General features: G+C 51.6%; 1 protein-coding gene across 2 annotated transcripts in view; it reads left to right on the plus strand.

The window, feature by feature from the left end:
• SLC37A1 (solute carrier family 37 member 1) overlaps nt 1–19,574 on the plus strand; it is a 47,840-nt gene that overhangs the window by 8,971 nt on the left and 19,295 nt on the right. For both annotated transcript variants that reach the window (XM_045196127.3, XM_024561926.4), the window contains 8 exons: nt 2,361–2,442; nt 4,664–4,796; nt 5,451–5,529; nt 7,967–8,102; nt 9,877–9,953; nt 11,007–11,173; nt 14,699–14,736; nt 18,107–18,181. In XM_045196127.3, the coding sequence (XP_045052062.2) occupies nt 2,361–2,442; nt 4,664–4,796; nt 5,451–5,529; nt 7,967–8,102; nt 9,877–9,953; nt 11,007–11,173; nt 14,699–14,736; nt 18,107–18,181 (787 nt within the window). The remainder of the gene's footprint in view (nt 1–2,360; nt 2,443–4,663; nt 4,797–5,450; nt 5,530–7,966; nt 8,103–9,876; nt 9,954–11,006; nt 11,174–14,698; nt 14,737–18,106; nt 18,182–19,574) is intronic.

Genomic DNA, 19,574 nt, shown 5'->3' on the forward strand with positions numbered 1-19,574 from the left:
GACAAAGAAAGAAAGTGAAGATAGAATTACAAAATGGGCAAAGGACTTAAGAGTCTAAACCCAGGATGACCCCGCAGAAGTAAAAAGATCCTCTTTGTGAACCTAGCAACCTGCAGACTGACTCCTCAAGGCATTTCACTTCCACACAAAGCCAAGCTGCCAATTCAGTTCAGCCAGATGCGCGTGCTGCTCCCCTCTTCGGCCCATGTGTGCATGGAGCATCCCTAGGCGCACGCTGCACTCGGCATCCCCCCATGCGGCACAGCCCTGCAACCCTGGTTGTCCCGCCGGCCCAGTGCTGGTGAGTGGTACTGCAGAACCAGCCGTCAGAGAAGGGGTGGAGGCCCAGGAACAGCGACCGGGTTCCGATAACCTAGACAGCTTGACTCCCTAAGAATGCTGGTATATGGGGGCCCAGAGCTTTTCAACTTGTCTGGATCCATGGAGGAGCTCTTTATTCCCAGATTATTAATTCTATTTTATAAATATGGTAATGTACTTAATAAACAGAGCATTTACAACTAGAATACTCTCTGTCTTGGTAGAGAGCATGAATCCAAGGTTCATTTAAGTAAAGCTACTTTCTCAAAATCCTTCTCAGCTGGGTGAGAGGACATTCGGATTCTCCTGGCGGGGGGTGGTCACACAGTGGTGACTGGTAGCGTGTCGCATCCTTGGGGGCTCCAGATTCTTCCTCCATACTCTGAGGTGAGAAGGTAACCCAGTCTGAGAACTTTTCCCAATACTCCTCATGGAGATTGGAACAGGGGGACCCCTGTGCCCAAATGGGAGCAGCTCAGGGTTCCCCACAGACTGCACTCGCCTTGGTAATTTACATTCGGTGAGGCTGTCCTTGGCCAGCGAATCCACCGTGGGTTGGAAGTTTGGGTATTGAGGCTTACAGAGTTCCAATGGTCTAGACTCTTCCTATGCTGGCAACTTAAGACACCCAGAAGCAGTGGGTGGGGTAACAGAGAGCTTTCAGCAAATAATTGAGAGACTTCCATTCTCCACCCCAACAGATGCTTTTCAGAAATACAAGGACAAAGGCCTGGACTTTGTAACAAATCCACTGCACCTGCATAGTCCTTGTTCCTTGGGATAAAATACACACTTTTTTTTATGGATTTTTTTTTTACTGTTTTTCTATCTGGTCACTGGCACGGGCTTGGAGAGCAAAGACTCCTAGGAAAGCCATCAGCGTGCACTTCCCTGATGAAGAGGAGCACGTGGGGTCCCTTCTTTACTCATTTATCAAGTATTTATTGGGTGCCTGGCAAGTGGGTTTGGTGTTTTCTTTTCCCTAAGGCACAGGTATCCAGTGGTCCCACCAACCATTCCCCCACCTGAAATAGGATCTTTTTTTTTTAATCTAGAAATATTTACTTGTCCCCCACTAGACAAAGAGGCGGGCCCTCTAGGGTTCTTTGTGTTATTCACTGAGGCTGCCCTTGAGGAGTAAATCACAACCATGGACGTGAGACTGGAGGAGGGGTTCCAGCACCCCCCAGGGCCCCCTCCTGTCTCTGTCTGTGGGGAACTAGCAATGCCAGCCATTGCTCAACTTGACAGTCATTGGTCTTTTCGGGCCTGAAACTGGCCAGGTGACTCAGTGTGAGAGGCGGGGTCTCAGGACACAGAGGACCTGCCCCCTGGTGGAAGTCCCTTGTCTTCACCTCCTGCCAAACTTTTTTTTCCTCCTGACTTTTTTTTTCCCCCCTTAGGAAATATTTTTCCATAGCGTGGTTCAAATTTTTAGACTGTAATAAACTTTCATCTTCTTACTAAAGAATCTTCTTTTCTTTCAACTCCCATATATTTTGGCACTTCCCCCTCACTGCTTTTCTCATAAGCCAAAAAGAGCAGCTGGGCTTTGAGCCGGTATTTTTATGTCGCCGGCCTTATTCAGAGCTTGTGAGCGTCACTGGGTGTTTCTCATTGGGGTCAGTGAGATATTTACGTTCCCGCCTCGTTCGTGTGCTTCTGAGAAGTTGCATGGAAACTAAAAAGGGAAAAATATGATCTTAAATGCAAGCTTCCTACAAGAAGCTTGCAGTTAATTTTGCTTCCAACTAAATAATCCTTTCTTTTTGTTTGCTTTGTAAGCATGTGCTCGTCTTCTGAGTCCCAGATTTCTCTTTGATTATAGTTCTTTCAATGAATGTTTAAGTGGTTTCAATTTGGACAGAAGTCCCACTTTTTAAATGTAATATTATAGTGATATTATATAGGATGGATAATTGATACAGGACTGAATGAATAATACACAGCATAAGAAAATTGAAGGATTATAGTTACCGTGTATTCTTCCTGTAGCTCGTATTATTGACTATCATTTTCTACCCCATTTTGTGTTTCAGGTACAGAGCCTTCATTTTTATTTTGACATTTTTGCTGTATGCGAGTTTCCACTTATCTCGAAAGCCTATCAGCATAGTTAAGGTAAGACATCTTAAAACATTTGGTTTCCTATCCTGCCTGTAATCTCGATAATGAACTACTTTTATTTTACTATTTTCTCGATAATGAAATTACTTTTAGAGGCAACTGATAGGGGTGGGGGAGGGGAGTTGCCAGGGAAGGGGAGGCAAGATAAATGGAGAAAAGGGATTATGTAGAAGCAAGTTATTTTGTTGGTTTGCCTGTTTTCTTTTTTCTGAAATTAAAATCTTTAAACTGTTTTTTTCCTTTACACTTTCAGAGGTAGTATACTTTCAATTATATTACTTGACAGTTTCAGCTTAATGAAATATATATTCTTGTTTTGTGTGAATTTTCTCCCCAAAACATCCAATCTTAATTTGTTCCCAAATGGCTCCCACGACGATCACATGCGGATCCAAGTCGGGCTGTGGTGGTGGGTCCTCGTGACTCTCAGAACGCTGAGTCTCGGTTTGAGTGACGGGTGGAAGAGGCTGTTAAGCAGGCTGACACTTAACGAGACTGAGGAGAGATTCAAGCAGACCGTCCCCCATAGTAGCCAGTTAAGGCTGGGGGGAAAGCAGCATGATTTTCTGACCCTCCTTGGAATTACATCACTTTGCCTATAGATTGTCAACAGGCTTGAATGGCTTTGGACTCTTGATTGTGGAAGGAATAAGGAAGTTGTCTGTTGCCAAAGACAGCTCATGTACAGCTCATCGCCCCTCCCTCACTTCTAGTCATCGGCAGGGACACAGACCCAGGACTTGGTCATACTGGGTTATACTGGCTGCGTAACTGGCAGTAGAGAGTTCCTGTGACTCTCTTGAAGATGGAAGCCAGCACTGGGGCACCAGGCTCCCAGCTCAGAGCCTGAGTCCCTATCCAGGAAGGAGGCCAGGCTGCCTTTTGCCAGGGGACAAAACTAAACACAAATGCTATTCTGCTTGTTTATGAAACGGAAATGGAGCATATGTAATCTTTTCTATTTCCCATGGATGGTTCCTCCCTGGGAATATTAAGTGACAACAGAGAATGTTAAAATTCTGTTGGAAGTCACGGTCTACCGCCTTCCTTGTCCCGTGCTTCCATGGAAGGCACGTGTTGGAACCCACTCCAGCCCTGGTCCCGGTTCCCTCTCCCATCCGACCTGCAGCTTTCATATTGAAAGCTGACCAGAGCGGTGTCCATGAGGCCTCAGGTCTGGCCAGCTTGGCCTCTACAAGAAGCAGCAGCAGCTGGGCAGAAACACCTGACTCTTGAAGTCGAAGAGGAGGAAAAAGTATAAAATCGAGTGAGTGGGGAAATGCTGAAAATGCCAGCCTCATGCAGGGAAGGACTGCAGGCCCCCACCGCGTCTCTGACCCAAGCTCACAGTCATGTCCACAGCCCCACACAGTCACCCTGGTGGAATGTAAGTAAGCTGAGCACAGGCTGGCAAGAGACAGGGCTCGCTCCCCAAGGGGAGCCTCCAGACCCCCCCAGGGAGGACAAGCTCTGCTGAGGAAAGCTGTTTGGCAAATAGCTACTTTGAATTTGTAAAGCAGGACCCTTGGCTAGATTTCTAGGGCAGTGTCCCGCTAACAATGACACAGCCACGTGACCACCATGCGGCCACGTCCCATGTACCGTGCCTGGACAGTACTTACACTTACCCAGGAAATGATCGCCTGGCTGAGGTCAGCCCCTTGCCAGCTCCTGTGGGCTCCTTGTGCCCTGTCCCCCATCACTACCCACTCCAGGTGACCCCGATTCTCACCACAGAGTCATTCCCCTGTTCTTGAACGTCATAGGTGGAAACAGAGTCCACCATTTGAGCTCCTTTGTGTCAGGCTTGTTGTCCGTGAGAGGCATCCTGGTCGTTGCAGGGACCGGGGGCTTGTCCCCGTGTGTCGGGCAGCAATCGCTGTAGAAACCGACCAAGATGAGTCCACTGGTCCGCTCTGGACAGGCGGTCCGAGAATGATGGGCAGCTGGCTTTCGGCAGCACAGCTGCCCTGGGTGCTCGTCTCTGGTAGCCCTGGACATGCTTGGGTTTGCTGTGTGTGCTCAGGAGCGGGGCTGCCGGGGCCCGAGAAACCTGGCCCACCAGCTTTCTGTGGGTCCCACAGGCAGCCTGCCCCAGCTGTGACTCCTTCCCCAAGGCTGCAAAGAAGGGGTGCTGTTGCTACTCTGCGTCCCTCCTGAACTCACCCCATGCGCTTTCTCTCTCTGGCCTCTGTCCTCCCCATGGATGTCCTAGGGTGAGCTCCACAGGTACTGTGCTCCTGTGAATAAGGGTGAAGTCAGACCCAACGGCCAGAGCCAAACAGCCAGCGGCATCTCCACTCACCAGCTCCCAGACAACAAGACCGACTGCGGCTGGGCCCCGTTTGGTGAGTCCCCCGCATCCGCACACTTACGAAGCAGGTGGCCCTGCAGGGCTCTGCACAGCCAGGAGGGCCGAGAGGCCGCTAGCGTGGCCCAACTCTCCCGGCCTCGCCAATTCAGCAGCAGTGCCGGTATTCCTGAGTGGGACTGTATCTCAGGGAGCAGCTCTGTCCCCTCCGGGTCCCAATCTGCCACTGCCGCTGTGTCGTGGGGCCTGTGTGCAGTGGTGCCTCCACCTGAACGAAGACCCTCTCAGCGGGGAGGTGCACTGAAGACAGCTTGCAGTGGTATGTGTCAAAGTCAGGGCGCGCAGAGCAGGAACCATGGATGGGAAGGAGAGACCACAGGGCCGTGCGGGGCTGGCCTCAGCGGGGCGCTGCAGGAAGTGAAGAAGCCGATGCCCACCCTGAGCCATGTGGGTTCATTCGCACCAGTCACATGTACTTAGTGGTTGTTCAGAATGTGGAGGCTGCATTCTCCTTTGCCGAGAAGCCAACGGCAGGCACGCCACGGCATCCTCTGTGTCCCTCCTCTGAGCCCAGCGCCCGCACCCCGAGAGCGGATGCTTTGTATCTTCCTGCCCCGCTCCGGAACGCACACTGATGTTTAGTGGGCACGAAGCACCACTCACCTCCGCCTGTCCACTTTCACCCGTGCAGATCAGGACAACTACCAGCAGCTGCTCGGGGCCCTGGACTACTCCTTCCTGTGCGCCTACGCCATCGGCATGTACCTGAGGTAGGTCTGCTCGAGTTTGCGAGGCCTTGGCCAGTTACACCACTCAGTGCAGAACCGTCTCCGGTGCGCTGGACGCGTGACAGTAGTCCCACCCGCAGGTCACTTACCTGCCAGGCTCTTCTCAGGGACAAGGAAAAAGTGAGAGCCAGCGGGACTGCTGTGTCTGTGAGGACGTGGCCACAGAGCAGCACGTTTGGAAGACCCAGGCGCTATGCCGCTCAGGGTGGACTGTCCACGCGTGACTTTCCTGGCCCTCAGGTTTAGGACGCACGTGAGCCCTGCCGGGATGTGGTCACCTAGGCACAGGGCACTGGTGGTTCCTGGTGACGCTCAGCAGAGCGCATCCTTGACTGTGGCGTCAGGGGCCACCATCTGTTTACGGTCCCAAGTCACTGATTCCACAGTTTACGAAGCGTGTTCCGGGCGCATCCACCTGAATGCCCCACTCGGCCCACAGCGCCCTTCCCCTGAGCACAGAGGCCAGGCAGCTGGCGGCTGGGGCGTGCACAGAGATGCGCTGCTGAGATCTGAGCCAGCCCACTCTTGTGGCCATGGGCAGTGCTCTGCAGCTCTGCAAAATGGGGGGACAGTAGCTCTTACCTCACAGGACTGTAGTGGGGAGTTGGCCCATGTAGGACGCTCTGCACAGTGCCGGCACGTGGTGCATGCCCGGTGTCTGTCACACGTGATTATTATCCTGGGTTCTTGATCCCATTCTTGAACTGACCTTGACCTGAAGGTGTAAGTGTTGAGTGGGTAGCAGGACGTGTGGTTGGTGGGTTAAATGCTGGTATTATGTCAGTCCAGCCAGGTTGGGAAAAAAATAGCCTAATAGGGACGGAGCCTCTGAACCCAAGAGGCTTTTGTTCAGAGACTGAGATCTTTGCAGATTCAAGAATCTCGGGGATGCTGTCAATGTCGAGCCTGCTCCCTGAGGCCCACCAGAATGCAGCGGGTCGGGCCCAGTCCCCGCCCCAGCCCCATGCCCTGGGGGTGGTTGGGCCCAGCCAGGCAGTTTCCTTTATTGTATTTGCATATTTGCAAAGTGCTACAGATGGGGACAGTGACACGTACGGAAGCCTGAAGCGTGCAGTGCACAGCAGAACATGAGCCCAATTGACGGGAAGTGCTGTGGAAGCCTCAGGCTTCTTAGGCCTGGGAGGCAGCCAGGCTGCTAGCCATGTGCCATCCTGAGGGATGACGCTTGTGTTCTAAACACGGGTCTGCCTGGGCACCAGTAACCCAGAGTATGAAAAGACCCAAAGGCCGGAATGTGTTTTCTCGCTTACTAGAAAGCAGTATTTAAATGCTCTCCTCAGCTGGGAGTGATTTGGTCCCTTAGGAAACAGCCCCCCACTGCGAAGAGTTTCCTGGCCTGAGATACCAAGAGTGCTGAGGTTAAGGAACCTGGTTTAAATAAAGTAGTTTTATTGCCATTTATTTATTGGCAAAGATCATTTTTCATGCTGCTCGCCAGGGAGGGTTATTGTGAAATTCTGCTGAATGTGAAGTCCGCCGTCGACTCGTGACCGCAGCACAGGCAAGCACTGCTGCCGCGCACAGCCTTCAGTGACGTCAGGGCACACTGGTAGAGCTGGACGTGATGGGCACCTTCTTCAGCCCAGGTCGTTCCTGGCCGTTGTCCACACCCAGCAGGTGTGGGGTGGCCTTTAGTGCCTGTATGAGTCTGATGTAGTGTGGGATGGTGTCCCTTCCATTAGGCTTTTTCTTTTAAAACTTTTTTTTTAATTTTATTTACTTGTTTTTAGAGGGGAAGGGAGAGAGAAAGAGAGAAACATCAATGCGTGGTTGCCTCTCATGCACCCCCTACTGGGGGCCTGGCCTGCAACCCAGGCACGTGCCCTGACTGGGAATCGAACCAACAACCCCTTGGTTTGCAGGATGGCACTCAATCCACTGAGCCCCACTAGCCAGGGCCAAAACTTTTAAGTAGAACTCAAATTTGGGCCCAGTATTGTTAATGCAGGTGAGTAACTTAATGACAGCTGAGGCGCCAAGAGTCTGGCTCACGGTCACAGGTAATCCCTTTTTATGACATTTGTCTGCAGGTTGACAGTTGAAATTGTAACTGGATGTTGTCTATATAGAAGCAGGATTAACTAGCAGGACAAGTTTTGGTTTTTTTAATTGGCAGCCATCAAATGTGTAAGCCATGGTGTACGAGGTTCATTATGTGACAGTTAGTGACTTCTGCTGGAAATAAAAAGTCTTAGAAGATGTTGCCAATTGACAGTTTCTGGTTAATAAATGCTCCATTGGGAAATTGTTATGATTAAATCTTCTTGGAAACTGTAGTGCCTTGGAGTTCTAAAAGCTCAGAGAACAGCATGAAAACATCCGGAAAGAAATTGCGGGCCATTTACATTATGGGTGTGTTTGTTTGCTCATATTTGTCTTTCTTTTTTCTTATCCTCAGTGGCATAATAGGGGAACGCCTGCCAATTAGGTATTACCTAACTTTCGGAATGCTGGCCAGTGGCACCTTTACTGCCCTGTTTGGGTTGGGCTATTTCTACAACATCCATAGTTTCGGCTTCTACGTGGTGACTCAGGTACGGTCTGGTTCCATGGCTCACCATGTGCAGGGTTTCTGTGTCGAGCTGGACGGAGCGTTTATGTCGCAGGTCCCTGCCTCTGCTAGGAGAGATGATGGCAGTAATGGAGTCGGGGTAGGGTGCGTGCACAGCAGCCGTGTGTCCGGTCTGATGTCAGGGTCAGGGCTAACGTGTAAAGTCTCTCTCCCATCGTCTCTGAAGTTCCGGCAGGTGTGCAGTTTCCCTGAAGTTTCAGGAGTTGCCTCTTGAAGAACCCTGTTTATCTGTACCCCTCAGGGGACTGCAGCACCAGCTCCTCTGCCTTCACCTGGAGGAGCTCTAGGTGTTCCATCTGGTGACAGATTGGACCACTCAGGAGGTTGGAGGGATGCAGGGCACAGCGAGGGCAGGAGGAAGGGAGGACTTGGGCGTCACTGGCAGTGGGACAGGGTTGGAGGGAGTCGGTGGGAGGGGAGAGCCTTGGGGCTCCAAGGCCGAGACGCGCCCTACGGCTTTGCCCTTCCTGCTGGGCCCAGCCCTTCCTGAAACTCTGGGCTACTGCCCCTCCCAACATTCCTGTGGACAAATATTTACTAGAAATGGGGAATGACAAAATGATGAGCTTAACTTCTGAGGCTCTTCAGATAGCCGGGGGGGGGGGAGTATTATGAAATCATCAAAGTAAATTGGACATGCTTTGCTTTTTTTAAATCCTCACCGGAGGATATGTTTATTGGTTTTAGAGGAGGAGGAAGGAAGAGAGAGAGAGGGAGAGAGAAACATCCATGTGTGAGAGAAGTACTAATCAGTTGCCTCCTATATGTGCCCTGACCAGGGATAGAACCTGCAGCCTAGGCATGTGCCCTGACTGGGGGTCAAACCCACAACCTTTTGGTGTATGGGACAGTGCTCCAACCAATTGAGCCACCCAGCCAGGGTCATAATTTTCTTTTAAAAATTTTGCCATAGGCCTTGAAAAAGTTTGACTGTTTTAATTATAAAAATAACTTAAACTTAATATATAAAATTAGAAGGAAGAAAAAAACAATTTCCCAGAGTTCCAGCACATTCCTGAATGGAAGGCCAGCCCTGGCTGGCCCTGAGGCTGGTCCAGCTCGTGGCCACCAGATAGTTTCCTGGAGAGCTGGTCCGGCCCAGTCGTGGTTATAGGCGGTACTAGGCTGGACCTAGTTGTCTTGAAGATTTGCCCCTGACTCTCCTGAGACTAAAGCAAGCCTGTGTACCAGTGCACTTGCTAAATCCCTTCTTGAAATGTAAACTCAGGGTACTCTTGAAAAGGGGGAGATGGTTTCTCCAGGCTTTAGGTCAAGGTTAAGCTCGGTTCAGAGTCATTAACAACAGTACTTTCTTCACAACATGAGACATGAAAGTGCAATTTACAAGCTATATTTATAGTACAATCGCAGTTCTATAAAAAGAAGACAATTTTTTTTCTCTTTTTATGAAGTTTAGATTAGACAGAGATTGGAAACTTTGGCCCCAAGCCGTTCACCTTCTAGCAAGAGATTTTCTTTTCTTTCTTTCCCTTATTTATTCTAAAATTTTCACAATGGGGATGCATTACATTTGTAGTGATATGTATAGTTTAAAATACAACTTCAGCCATTGGGACTCCCAGCGAATAGGGCTCGGCCTCCTCCTTTGTGGGCGGGTCCCAGCTGTGCTCTCAAACTTCCGAAGAATGGAGAAGGGGAAGCTTCTGTGAGCCCCACTGAAAGACAGGGGACACATTTTCCCCCAGGTGAGCCCTCCCTTTTGCTCTGTGTCACAGATCATCAACGGGCTGGTGCAGACCACCGGCTGGCCCAGCGTCGTCACCTGCCTCAGCAACTGGTTCGGCAAAGGGAGGTGAGAGTCTGTATTAACGTCTGTCTTGTCTGACCACTAAGCTGCACACCTAAAACTAAAACAAAATAACCGAATATCAGCCATGATGGAAAAACACGTTTTTTTTTAAAAGGAAGGTGAGAAAAGGCCACCCTGCTTCCAGCAGCATTATTTTTCAAAAGAGGTTTTTAGACTTTATTTTTAGTTTTTCTTTAGATTTGTTGTAGAAAAAAACACTTTATTCTATGAAGTAAGATAATGAAAACCTCTGGGACTTGAAGTTCTGAAATTCAGATGGCCTTTGTCCCGGGGGGTGCCCTCCCTGACGTGGATGGGGTCGAGTCTGTGTCACTCTGCACAGCTGACCAGCAGCGTGACCTCTCCTGGCCTCCTGGGACCTGGGAGGAGCGCAGAGGGCAGGGCCCTGCCCCAAGCCTTCGACACAGAAGCTACATCAAAAACAAGACACAAAGGCACGTGGACATGTGCCAAGTCCTAACGAGTCGCCCAGCGCCTGGTGGCAGAGGTGCGCTCAGCCTCTGGTGCTCTGACTGCAGTCCAGGTGCCGCTGTGATGTCTGTGTGACGCACGGCCTTGGGCCAGGGCCAGGGCCAGGGCCAGGGAGAAGAAGTGTTGGGAGGTAGTGACGACGGAGAACTGAAGCAGGAAACCAGCTCACGGAGCCTCAGTTAGATACTCCGCCCACCTGATGGGTCTGCAGCGGAAACTTGTGTTAATGGGATATTTCCGCCAATAATTGGATTGAGTTTACAGAAGCACAAATTTAAATTTGGGGCCTTCCAAGAATTCAGGAAACGGCCTCGATCCCTTTTGTAATCATAAATAAATAAGCTCTGAGAGAGACATGTAATAATAATACACACATATCTCCGAGGTGAAGGGAGGCCCCATTCCCTCGAAGGTATCTCTAGGCCTGCATCCAGCAGAAGTTCCTGCATGGCCCCCTTGTCCCCAGGCCAGCTCTGACACGATGCACGCCCTGCTGGGCCCTACACCACGGACCCCCGGAAGCTTCCTAACATCATTTGCTGCCTGTGTCTGGTTGTGTTGCAGGCGAGGCTTGATTATGGGGGTCTGGAATTCCCACACCTCCGTGGGCAACATTCTGGGGTCCTTGATTGCTGGCTACTGGGTGTCTACATGCTGGGGCCTGTCCTTCATCGTGCCTGGGGCCATCGTGGCAGCCATGGGGGTCATGTGCTTTCTCTTTCTTATCGAACGTAAGTACCCGGGGCCCGGGAGGGGACCCCCCAGCAGGGCTGTGGGGGCAAGTTGTTAAGAGAACAGGCTGTTGCCTAGTCCCGTGCGGGTGTGTGGTTGCCCTGGCTCTCACCAGGTGGACGTCCTTCTTCAGGTATAGACTTCCCCATTACCTGTTTCTGCCCTGGTCACGGTGTATTTTCTGCCAGTTTCTGATTTCTGATTTCTGGAGTAACCGATGTTGCAATTCCTTCCACCCTGTCCTCCAGTCCCACAGCATCAAGCATTCGTGGTTCTCCTTGTGTCTGGGAGTCTCACGCTTCCTCAGGCCCTCCACGTTGCTCCCCTCCAGGGGCACAGCGCCCGGGCCAGGTGGCTGCAGCTGCTCACCGCAGTCTTGCTGCCACCCGCTGAAATGTGCCTTGCCAGCTCGTTTGCTTCCTGATAACATGTATCTTGGACAACGTTGTGAAATGTGGTTCGACTTATAACCACGTATCTTAATTAGGGGAGGAATGTCCACTCTAGATTCAGTAGCAAACTTGTTTTAATTGAATTTGAAGTTAATTTGTAAAATGGAGCTCCAGCAGGCCAAGGATTCTTAGTCACGCTAATGCCAGATGAGCTGGCGCTGCCACAGCTGCTGTATGTCAGGGTGTTCCCATTACATGAGCTTTTACCTGTACCTTGTCACCGGAGTTCTGGGAAAGGTCATTTGTGTCACCTGTTTTCCTCCAGGCTGGCTCCACAGCACCTGACACTCTTGTCACCTGGGCTCTCCAGGGTGCTCTTTACACATCAGTCACCTGGAGAACAACGCACTTCCTGTTCGCTGGCGCAGGGCCCCTGGGTGCTCTGCCCAAGGTCTGGAGTCTGCAGGGCTTTTATTCTCTTCTCAGCTTCCGAGGGGCCACTTCTGAGGGCGGCGGGGAATGGCAAGGGGGAAGCGGAGTGTGTGGCAGGGGACATGAGCTTGCTTGCTGGCCTGGCCTGGGGTCTCAGTGCCAATCCCCATTTGGCTCAGTCATCCTGGGCGGACCTTGTCCCCACTCAGGGCAGGATTTCCAAGAATAAGGAAGCTCTGGTTTGGTCTTTTGTGATGAAATGAGAGCCTCCTTCTCCCCAAGCCACCACCACGCCTCAGCTCCTGTGGGGTAGAGTGCTGCGGAGCGAGGCAGATGCTGAGAGCCTAAGCAAAGGGCTCCTCTGGGGACGCCTCCCGCCACCTCTCTCCCCGTCACCTCTTGTCGAGCCTTCCTCCTATTCCAGGGGCCCCCCTGCTGGCTCCCCTCTCCATGCACTATGGTGACCTTGGAGCTCTGTTTTTCTCCTTCCTGGTCTACTCTGGGACAGAAATGCCATCTCTCAGCTTCCCCAGGCCCACCAGGCTTTAAGCAGTAAACCGTGCCTGGAGGGTTGTCCTCGGAAATCTTACTGACATGGAGGGACAGGGGGGCGCATCCGGACCTGGGCTTGTGCCTCCTGTTTCTGGGGAGTTCTGAGGCACCGCAGGCCGAGGCTGGGAGGTGCCGTGGGGCCGAAGGCCTGCCCACCGAGCCTGTCCTGCCCTCCTGTCTCTGCTCTCATCCCTCTGCTGGGTGGGTTTTCTTACCTACAGTCATAGCCTCCTGCCTTATTAGTAATATGCTCAAAGCTCTGCAGGACCCCTAGTGAGATCCTTGTTCCTGTTCTTCAGGTGCCGCCCAAAATTCCTTCTCACCGCCCCTCCTTCCCTGCCCCTCCTTCCCTGCCTCTCCGGGTCGCCTGGCCTCACATTTTTCATGCTTTGGGAGCTGGGTGCTTGCTGTGCTCCAGTCTCCCACCACAGCCCTGGTCCTCCTGGTTTATCTCACCCAGTGCCTGATCCTGGTGGTCACCTACATCGCTGGGCCCTTCCTTGGATGGCTTATTGCTCCTGGAGGTTGGCTGTCCTTGTCACACCACCCTGCCTACGCCCCCTCTGCCAAGGCCAGTCCCCAGTGCCCGGTTCTTGTTCCATGGACACCTGCAGGACTTGGCCTTTTCTCGGCTTCCCACTGTGTCTCCCCCTGGGTGCAGCTCTGCCTCTGAAGTCACATCGTCTACACCGTGTATTAAAATCTGAGGTCGACTCGTATTTGTATTAAAATTAAGACATTTCTTAGACTCTTCCTAATAATTAGTAAGCACACTCCCTGAGGCTATTCTTCCCTGTCACAAATAAGACGTTTTGGGGGCAGGGGGATAGGGAGTGGCATCCTGCATCCCAAGCACGATGCCCAGCTCCTGGATCTCCAAGGAAAGGGCCTGAGGCTCAGGGTTCAGGCTGACCTTCCCAAGGTCACACAGTAAATGGGGAAGTTGGGGTGTGGCCACGTGCCATCTCACCCATTCAGACAGTCTTAAACTTGGCTCTGGACCACTTAGGTCCTTGGGATGGGTTCTTGTGGGTTCAATTAAAAATAACTTTTTTCATTTAGATGATAATCTTTTTTGATTTTATTTTTTATTGACTCTATTGGGGTGACATTGGTTAATAAAGTTACACAGGTTTCAGGTGTACAATTCTATAATACAGCATCTGCACACCGTGTTGTGTGTCCACCACCCAGGATCACGTCTCCCATGGGCATTTACCCCCGTACTCTCTTGTCTCTGCCCCCACCCCCCTTCCCTCTGGAGATCACCGTACTTGACTGTGTCTGTGAGTTGGGTTATTTGTTTTTCCTTAATCCCTTCACCTTTTCACCCAGCCCCCCAACCCCCCACCCTTCTGACAGGTGTCAGTCTGTTCTCTGCAAATATGAGTCTATTTCTATTTTGGTTTTTAGTTTATTTTGTTCACTAGATTCCACATATAAATGAAATCACATGGTACTTGTCTTTCACTGACTGTTGCAAAATAAGATTTCCTTCTTTTTTACAACCAAGGAGTAAAATTCTATTGTGTAAATGTACCACAAGGTTTTTATCCACTCACCTACTGATGGGCGCTTGGGCTGCCTCCAAATCTTGGCGACTGTAAATAATGCTGCGGTGAACACAGGGGTGCTTGCATTCTTTTGAATTGGTGTTGCTGGGTTTTTCAGACATATTCCTAGAAGTGGAATTGCTGGGTCATGAGGCAGATCCATTTTTAGTTTTTTGAGATAACTCCATCCCACTTCCCCAGTGGCTGCACCAGTCTGCATTCCCACCAGCAGTGCACAAGGACTCCCTTTCTCTACATCCTCACCAGCACTGTCTTTTGTGATTTATTGATGACAGCCATTCTGACAGGTGTGAGGTGATGTCTCACTGCAGTTTTAGTTTGCACTTCTCTGATGATTAGTGAGGTTGAGCATCTGTTCCTATGTCTGTTGGCCATCTGTATGTCCTCTGGAGAAGTGGCTGTTCAGGTCCTTGGCCCATTTTTTAATTGGATTGCTTGGTGGGGTTTTTTTGGTTTTGGTTTTGGTTTTTGGTGTTGAGTAAATGTATCAGATGAGTCTTGTTTTGGTTTAATGTCTGTGTTGGTGGAAACACCCAGCCCTGGTTCACACGTGGTCGCATGTTTGGTATTTCAGATCCGAAGGACATAGCCTGCTCTCCCACCCTGGTGGCGGTAAGGACTCGCTCTCTGCTTCGTGTGTCTTCTTGGATGGTGTGTCGTCTGCCAGGTGTCTGATGACTGTCACCAGTCTGGTCCTGTCTGCTCAGTGTCAGTGGGTAACAAAGAGTGGATAAGGCTCCCGCCCTCCAAATATTGGTAGTTTCAGTCTGGGTCAGAGACCTCCTCCTGGAGCGTGACCAGAGTCCATGCCTCAAGAGCAGTGGGGACATCCTGGCTCTCCCCTGGATGGATGTCACCAGGTGACTGCAGAAGGATGTGAGGGGCAAGCTGGCTGATGCCACTTCAAACTGCTGCCCACACACATCGTTTGGGCTGCCAGGACCACCTAGCACATCAACCGCCTCTCCCTGGTCAGTGCAACGCCTGGTGCCACCTGTCCCCTCTGACCCCTGCTCGTGCCCGGCTGGGAACGACTGGCCCTGCACTCTGGGGTACTGAGCAGATCCACGGCCACAAAGGGCATGTGCCCTGCCCTCACGCACAGCAGGTCTCTGCCTTCCTCGAGTCACTCGGTGCACTTGCCTGCCTGCCCGGGCCAGCCCTCCCTCTCAACAAGGGACCCCACAGTCCACCTCCCCTGTGCTGTCAGCTTCCCTGTCTCCCATGTCACTCCCAGCACATGATGTCACCACCCACCTTGGATGAAGCCTCTGTTGCCCTCACACCGGGCTCCCTGCTTACCTTAGAGCACCCCTCCCTGACTCCCCTAGGACCACTCCCCTCCCCTCTGTTCCCATCCCTTCCCCAGGCCATTCCATTGAAACCGAGCGCCAAGGTCCCCAGGAGCAGCATCTGATCGCATATGGTCAGTGCTCAGGCTGACCCACTTGACCTGTCACTGGCATTTGACACAGTTCCTTACGTCCTCCCTGAACCACGCTCTTCCGTGGGCTTCCAGACACCACACTGGCCAGTTCTACATGGAGCGCTTGGCCGGCTGGCCTCCCTCCTGGGCCAGCCCCCAGATGTGGGGCCCCGCTGGCCTGGTGCTCAGCCTCTTCTTTCCTCATTCATTCTTTCACCGTAAGACATCCTGCACATGCCCGCATGGGCTGACGTTGCATCCCCGCTGATGCCCCCAGGAGGGCCCCCGCCCCTGAGCTTTGTGGCCATGGATCCTGCTGCCCACTTCGTGTCCCTGGAGATGTCTGGTTGTCTTCTCGGAGTGAACATGACCCGAATAGATCTCTGTACTTCACCCCATAAACTTGATGGGCCTGTGGCATCCACGGTCTCAGGGAACCCCATCCACCCTGTGGGCAACCCAGACCTGGAGGAGTCATCCCAGCTCTGCCTTCCATCTGACCCACAGCCTGTCCACCACCAGGTCTGTGTGTCTGTGGAATGGAAACCCTCTCGTCACCTCCACTGCCCTGGTCCAAGTTGCCAGCAACTCCTCTGGGCCACTCGTCAGCCCCCTGAAACGGCCCCTTCTGCTTGTCCAAAACCTGCTCTTCACACTGCACCTATAAAACCTCCCCTGAAACAGACGTCAGAGCATGCCACAGCCCTGCTTACAGCCTCCGGCGGCCCCCCAGTTCGCTCCACATAATATCCAGTTCCCCTGCTGCCAGTCTCCCCACTACAAGTGTGAGCCCTGCAGGCAGGGCCCCATCTGGCTCCCCGCTGATGCCCGGCTTCCAGGGCAGCGCCCAGCGTAGTGCGAGGGGAGGGCCTGAGGGTTCTGCTAGGCCCATTTGTTACTGCTGTGGGCCTCTGAGTACAATTGCCTTGAAAAGAAGGATTCTGGTACCTTACAAAAATAAGAAAACAAATCCATTTTGAAAATCATTGCCTTCTGGAAGATTACCGCCATAGGATTCTTTTAAACTATAGTTGACATTTTTAAATATTTTAAACGCCTTGTTTCTGCCGTGATCTTGAATTTCAACATCCAAGCTTCTGTCAATCCATTTCAGCCATGCTGTGGGACAGCCTAGGGGCGCGGCCACCTCTGAAACCACTGCTGGGACAGCTGGGGGTCTGAGTGCTGGCTGTTTAACCTCTCTTCACGCTGGGCACAAAAATTCAAGTGGTTAAGACCTAAATGTGAAAGCTAAAGCTGTAAAACTCTTTGGAGACAATACTGGAGTGTGTTTTAATGACCTTGGATGAGACAAAGCCTTCTTAGATGTGCTGCAAAAAAGGACAAGGGGTGGAAGTAAGAATAAATTGGACTTAATCTGAATGTAAAACTTTTATGCTTCAAAGGACATCAAGAAAGTGAAAGGACAAGCCACAGATGGGAGAAAATATTTCTAAATCATATATCCGATAAGGGCCTTGGATCTAAACTATACTGAGAATGCATACGACCCAGAAATAAGAAGACAATCTAGTTAAAAAATGGGCAAAGGACTTGAATAAATAATTCTCCAAAATAGCTGTACAAATGGCCAGAAACACAGGAAACTCTTCAATATCGTTAGCCATCAGGGAAACATAGTCAAAACCATAATGAGACACCACTTCATACGCGCTGGGATGGCCGGAATCAGAGGCAGAGGGTAAACTGAAACCCTCATTCGCTGCTGACGAGGATGCGAAATGGTGCGGCCACGGATGCGAAATGGTGCGGCCACGGTGGAAAACAGTCTGCGGTTCCTCAAAGGTGTCGGGTTACCTGCCATATGACCCACCAGTTCCATTCCTAGGTGCACGTCCAAGGGGAATGAAAACATGTTCACGTAAAACCTTCCACACGAGTATTCATCATAGTGTGAATCCTAATGGCCAAAAAGTGGAAACAGTATCTGCCAGTTGGTAGTTGGGTGAACAAAGACAGCTATCCATGCAGCAGGTTACTTTTCCGCCATTAGTAGGTTGAAGTCCAAGGACAGGCGCTGCACCCTGGTGAAACTTGAAGGCACGATGCTGAGGGAATGAAACCCGTCCCAAAGGCCGTGTGTGGCAGGGTCCCATTGAGTGCAGTGTCCAGAGTGGGAAAAACCGCAGGGTCAGAAAGTGAGCCAGGGGTTGAGGGCAGGCACGGGCAGAAGGAGGAGTGACTGCTAAGGGGACAGGTGTCTTTTTGAAGGATGATGAGAGTGTCCCCTGGTTGGTTTTGATGGTGGTCACACAACTCTGAAAACCACTGAATTGTGTACCTGGGTCTTGGGTTATCCCTCAAGGAAAAAGTTTCTTTTCACCTTCTATTATCTGAGGGTCTAGAATTCACCTTTTGTTATCCGAGGGTCTGGAACCTTGAGGTTAAACAGATTAGCCTTTGTTTTATTTTACTCAGTTGTTTTGTCCCTTGGTAACTTTTGTGAAGATAGTAAGCATCCCTGCTACAGTGAAGCGAGGTGTAATTTCTGGCTGTTGCCTCAGTAATTGCTCTAATTTCGTTTTTTCCTTCCAGCACTCAAAAAGCTATGAGAATGGCACGCACAGATTTAGACTGCAGAAGCCAGCCCTACCGGACGAGAAGCCTCTGGTAAGTGTTCACGCTGCTGCTGCTGAGCAGGAAGTCATGGTTACCGCCTCGGGGGCCTCTGCACAGGCATCCAGGGTCTCGTGTTTCCTCGGGGAAACTTGAATTTGCCCGTGTTAGGTTTCTTTGGGTAGTAGGCTAAGCTCACTTTAAATGTGTAAACGAGTCTGAAAGTCATTCATTGCTGAGAGAGGAGTGGCTGGGCACTAGTCCAGGCCTGGTCGTGGGAGTCGTCCTTGAGCAGGTGGCCCTGGATAGAGCTGTGAAGGCAGTGAGGGGCGAGTCTGCACCCACCTGGGCCATGGGAGATTCGAGAGGAGGGAACTCAGGATGCTGGGACTGTGAGGTGGCCCAAGAGACAACACAAAAAGTCATCTTCCTGCCCTATGCCCTTTCACCCCCCATTTTACAGAAGAGATGCTGGGACCACATTGTAGCCCAGTGGTCTCCCACCTCTGCCGGAGCCTCCACCCTCTGCCCTCTCAGGACACTCCTGGGAGTTCCTCACGTCACCTCTGCTTCACCGACCACGCCGAGGCACAGGGCATTTTAGATTTGGCTTTAAGTGTTGAAATTCTAAGATTTTTTCTTTTGAAATCAAATAGTTTAAAGGATAAATGTAGTATACAGGCTTCTAACTCTTTTTCATTTCTGGAGTCTGGGAAGTCTAAGGTCAAGGTGCCAGCACATCCGGTGTCTAGTGAGGGCCCACTCCCCGGCTCATAGATGGGCAGAGAGAGAAGCAAGCTCTCTGGTGCCTCTTCTTGGAAGGGTGCTATCCCAGCCAGAGGGCCCACCTCCAAACACCACTGCGGTAGAGACTGGGCTCAACATAGGGATTAGGGAGGAACTCAAGCATTTGGTCCATAGCATCCCGTCTTAATCGATGGCCAAATGGCTTAGCCCTCCCTGACTGTTATCGAAGATTTACCTTTTACTTCGATGCAAGATTTCAGGCCCCGTGTTCTGCAGTAACCCACCAGTAAAGCTGGCCACGTCTTCTGAGTGTGGTATCACTCTTTCCTTTTCTGTTCCTTCTATGAAAGCCTGTTTACTAGCCTGTCACCAGAGAGGTACACAGTTAGAGGCCCCGGCAGGTCTTGTTTCAGGCCCAGCCGCACCTCAGTGCAGACACGCCCGGGCAGCTGTTGGCCCTGGTCCGTTGGTGTCCCTTGCGCAGGGGCCTCTGGGTGCTACCCAGGCTCTGGCACTTGCACTTGCGCAGCCGGGGAGCTCACACGCTGCAGCGGCTCTTGGGCTGGCGGGCAGGGCATCCCACCAGTTCAGCAGGATGCCCTAATGTCCCCGTTCCCTGAGTGGCCCAGCTCAGGCCCCCGGGGCCCGAGGCGAGTGCTCCTCAGCCCCTGACCACGGCCGCCTTTCAGAGGGCACTGCT

Source organism: Desmodus rotundus, chromosome 2 (genome assembly GCF_022682495.2).
Source record: "Desmodus rotundus isolate HL8 chromosome 2, HLdesRot8A.1, whole genome shotgun sequence".
Taxonomy (NCBI): Eukaryota; Metazoa; Chordata; class Mammalia; order Chiroptera; family Phyllostomidae; genus Desmodus; species Desmodus rotundus.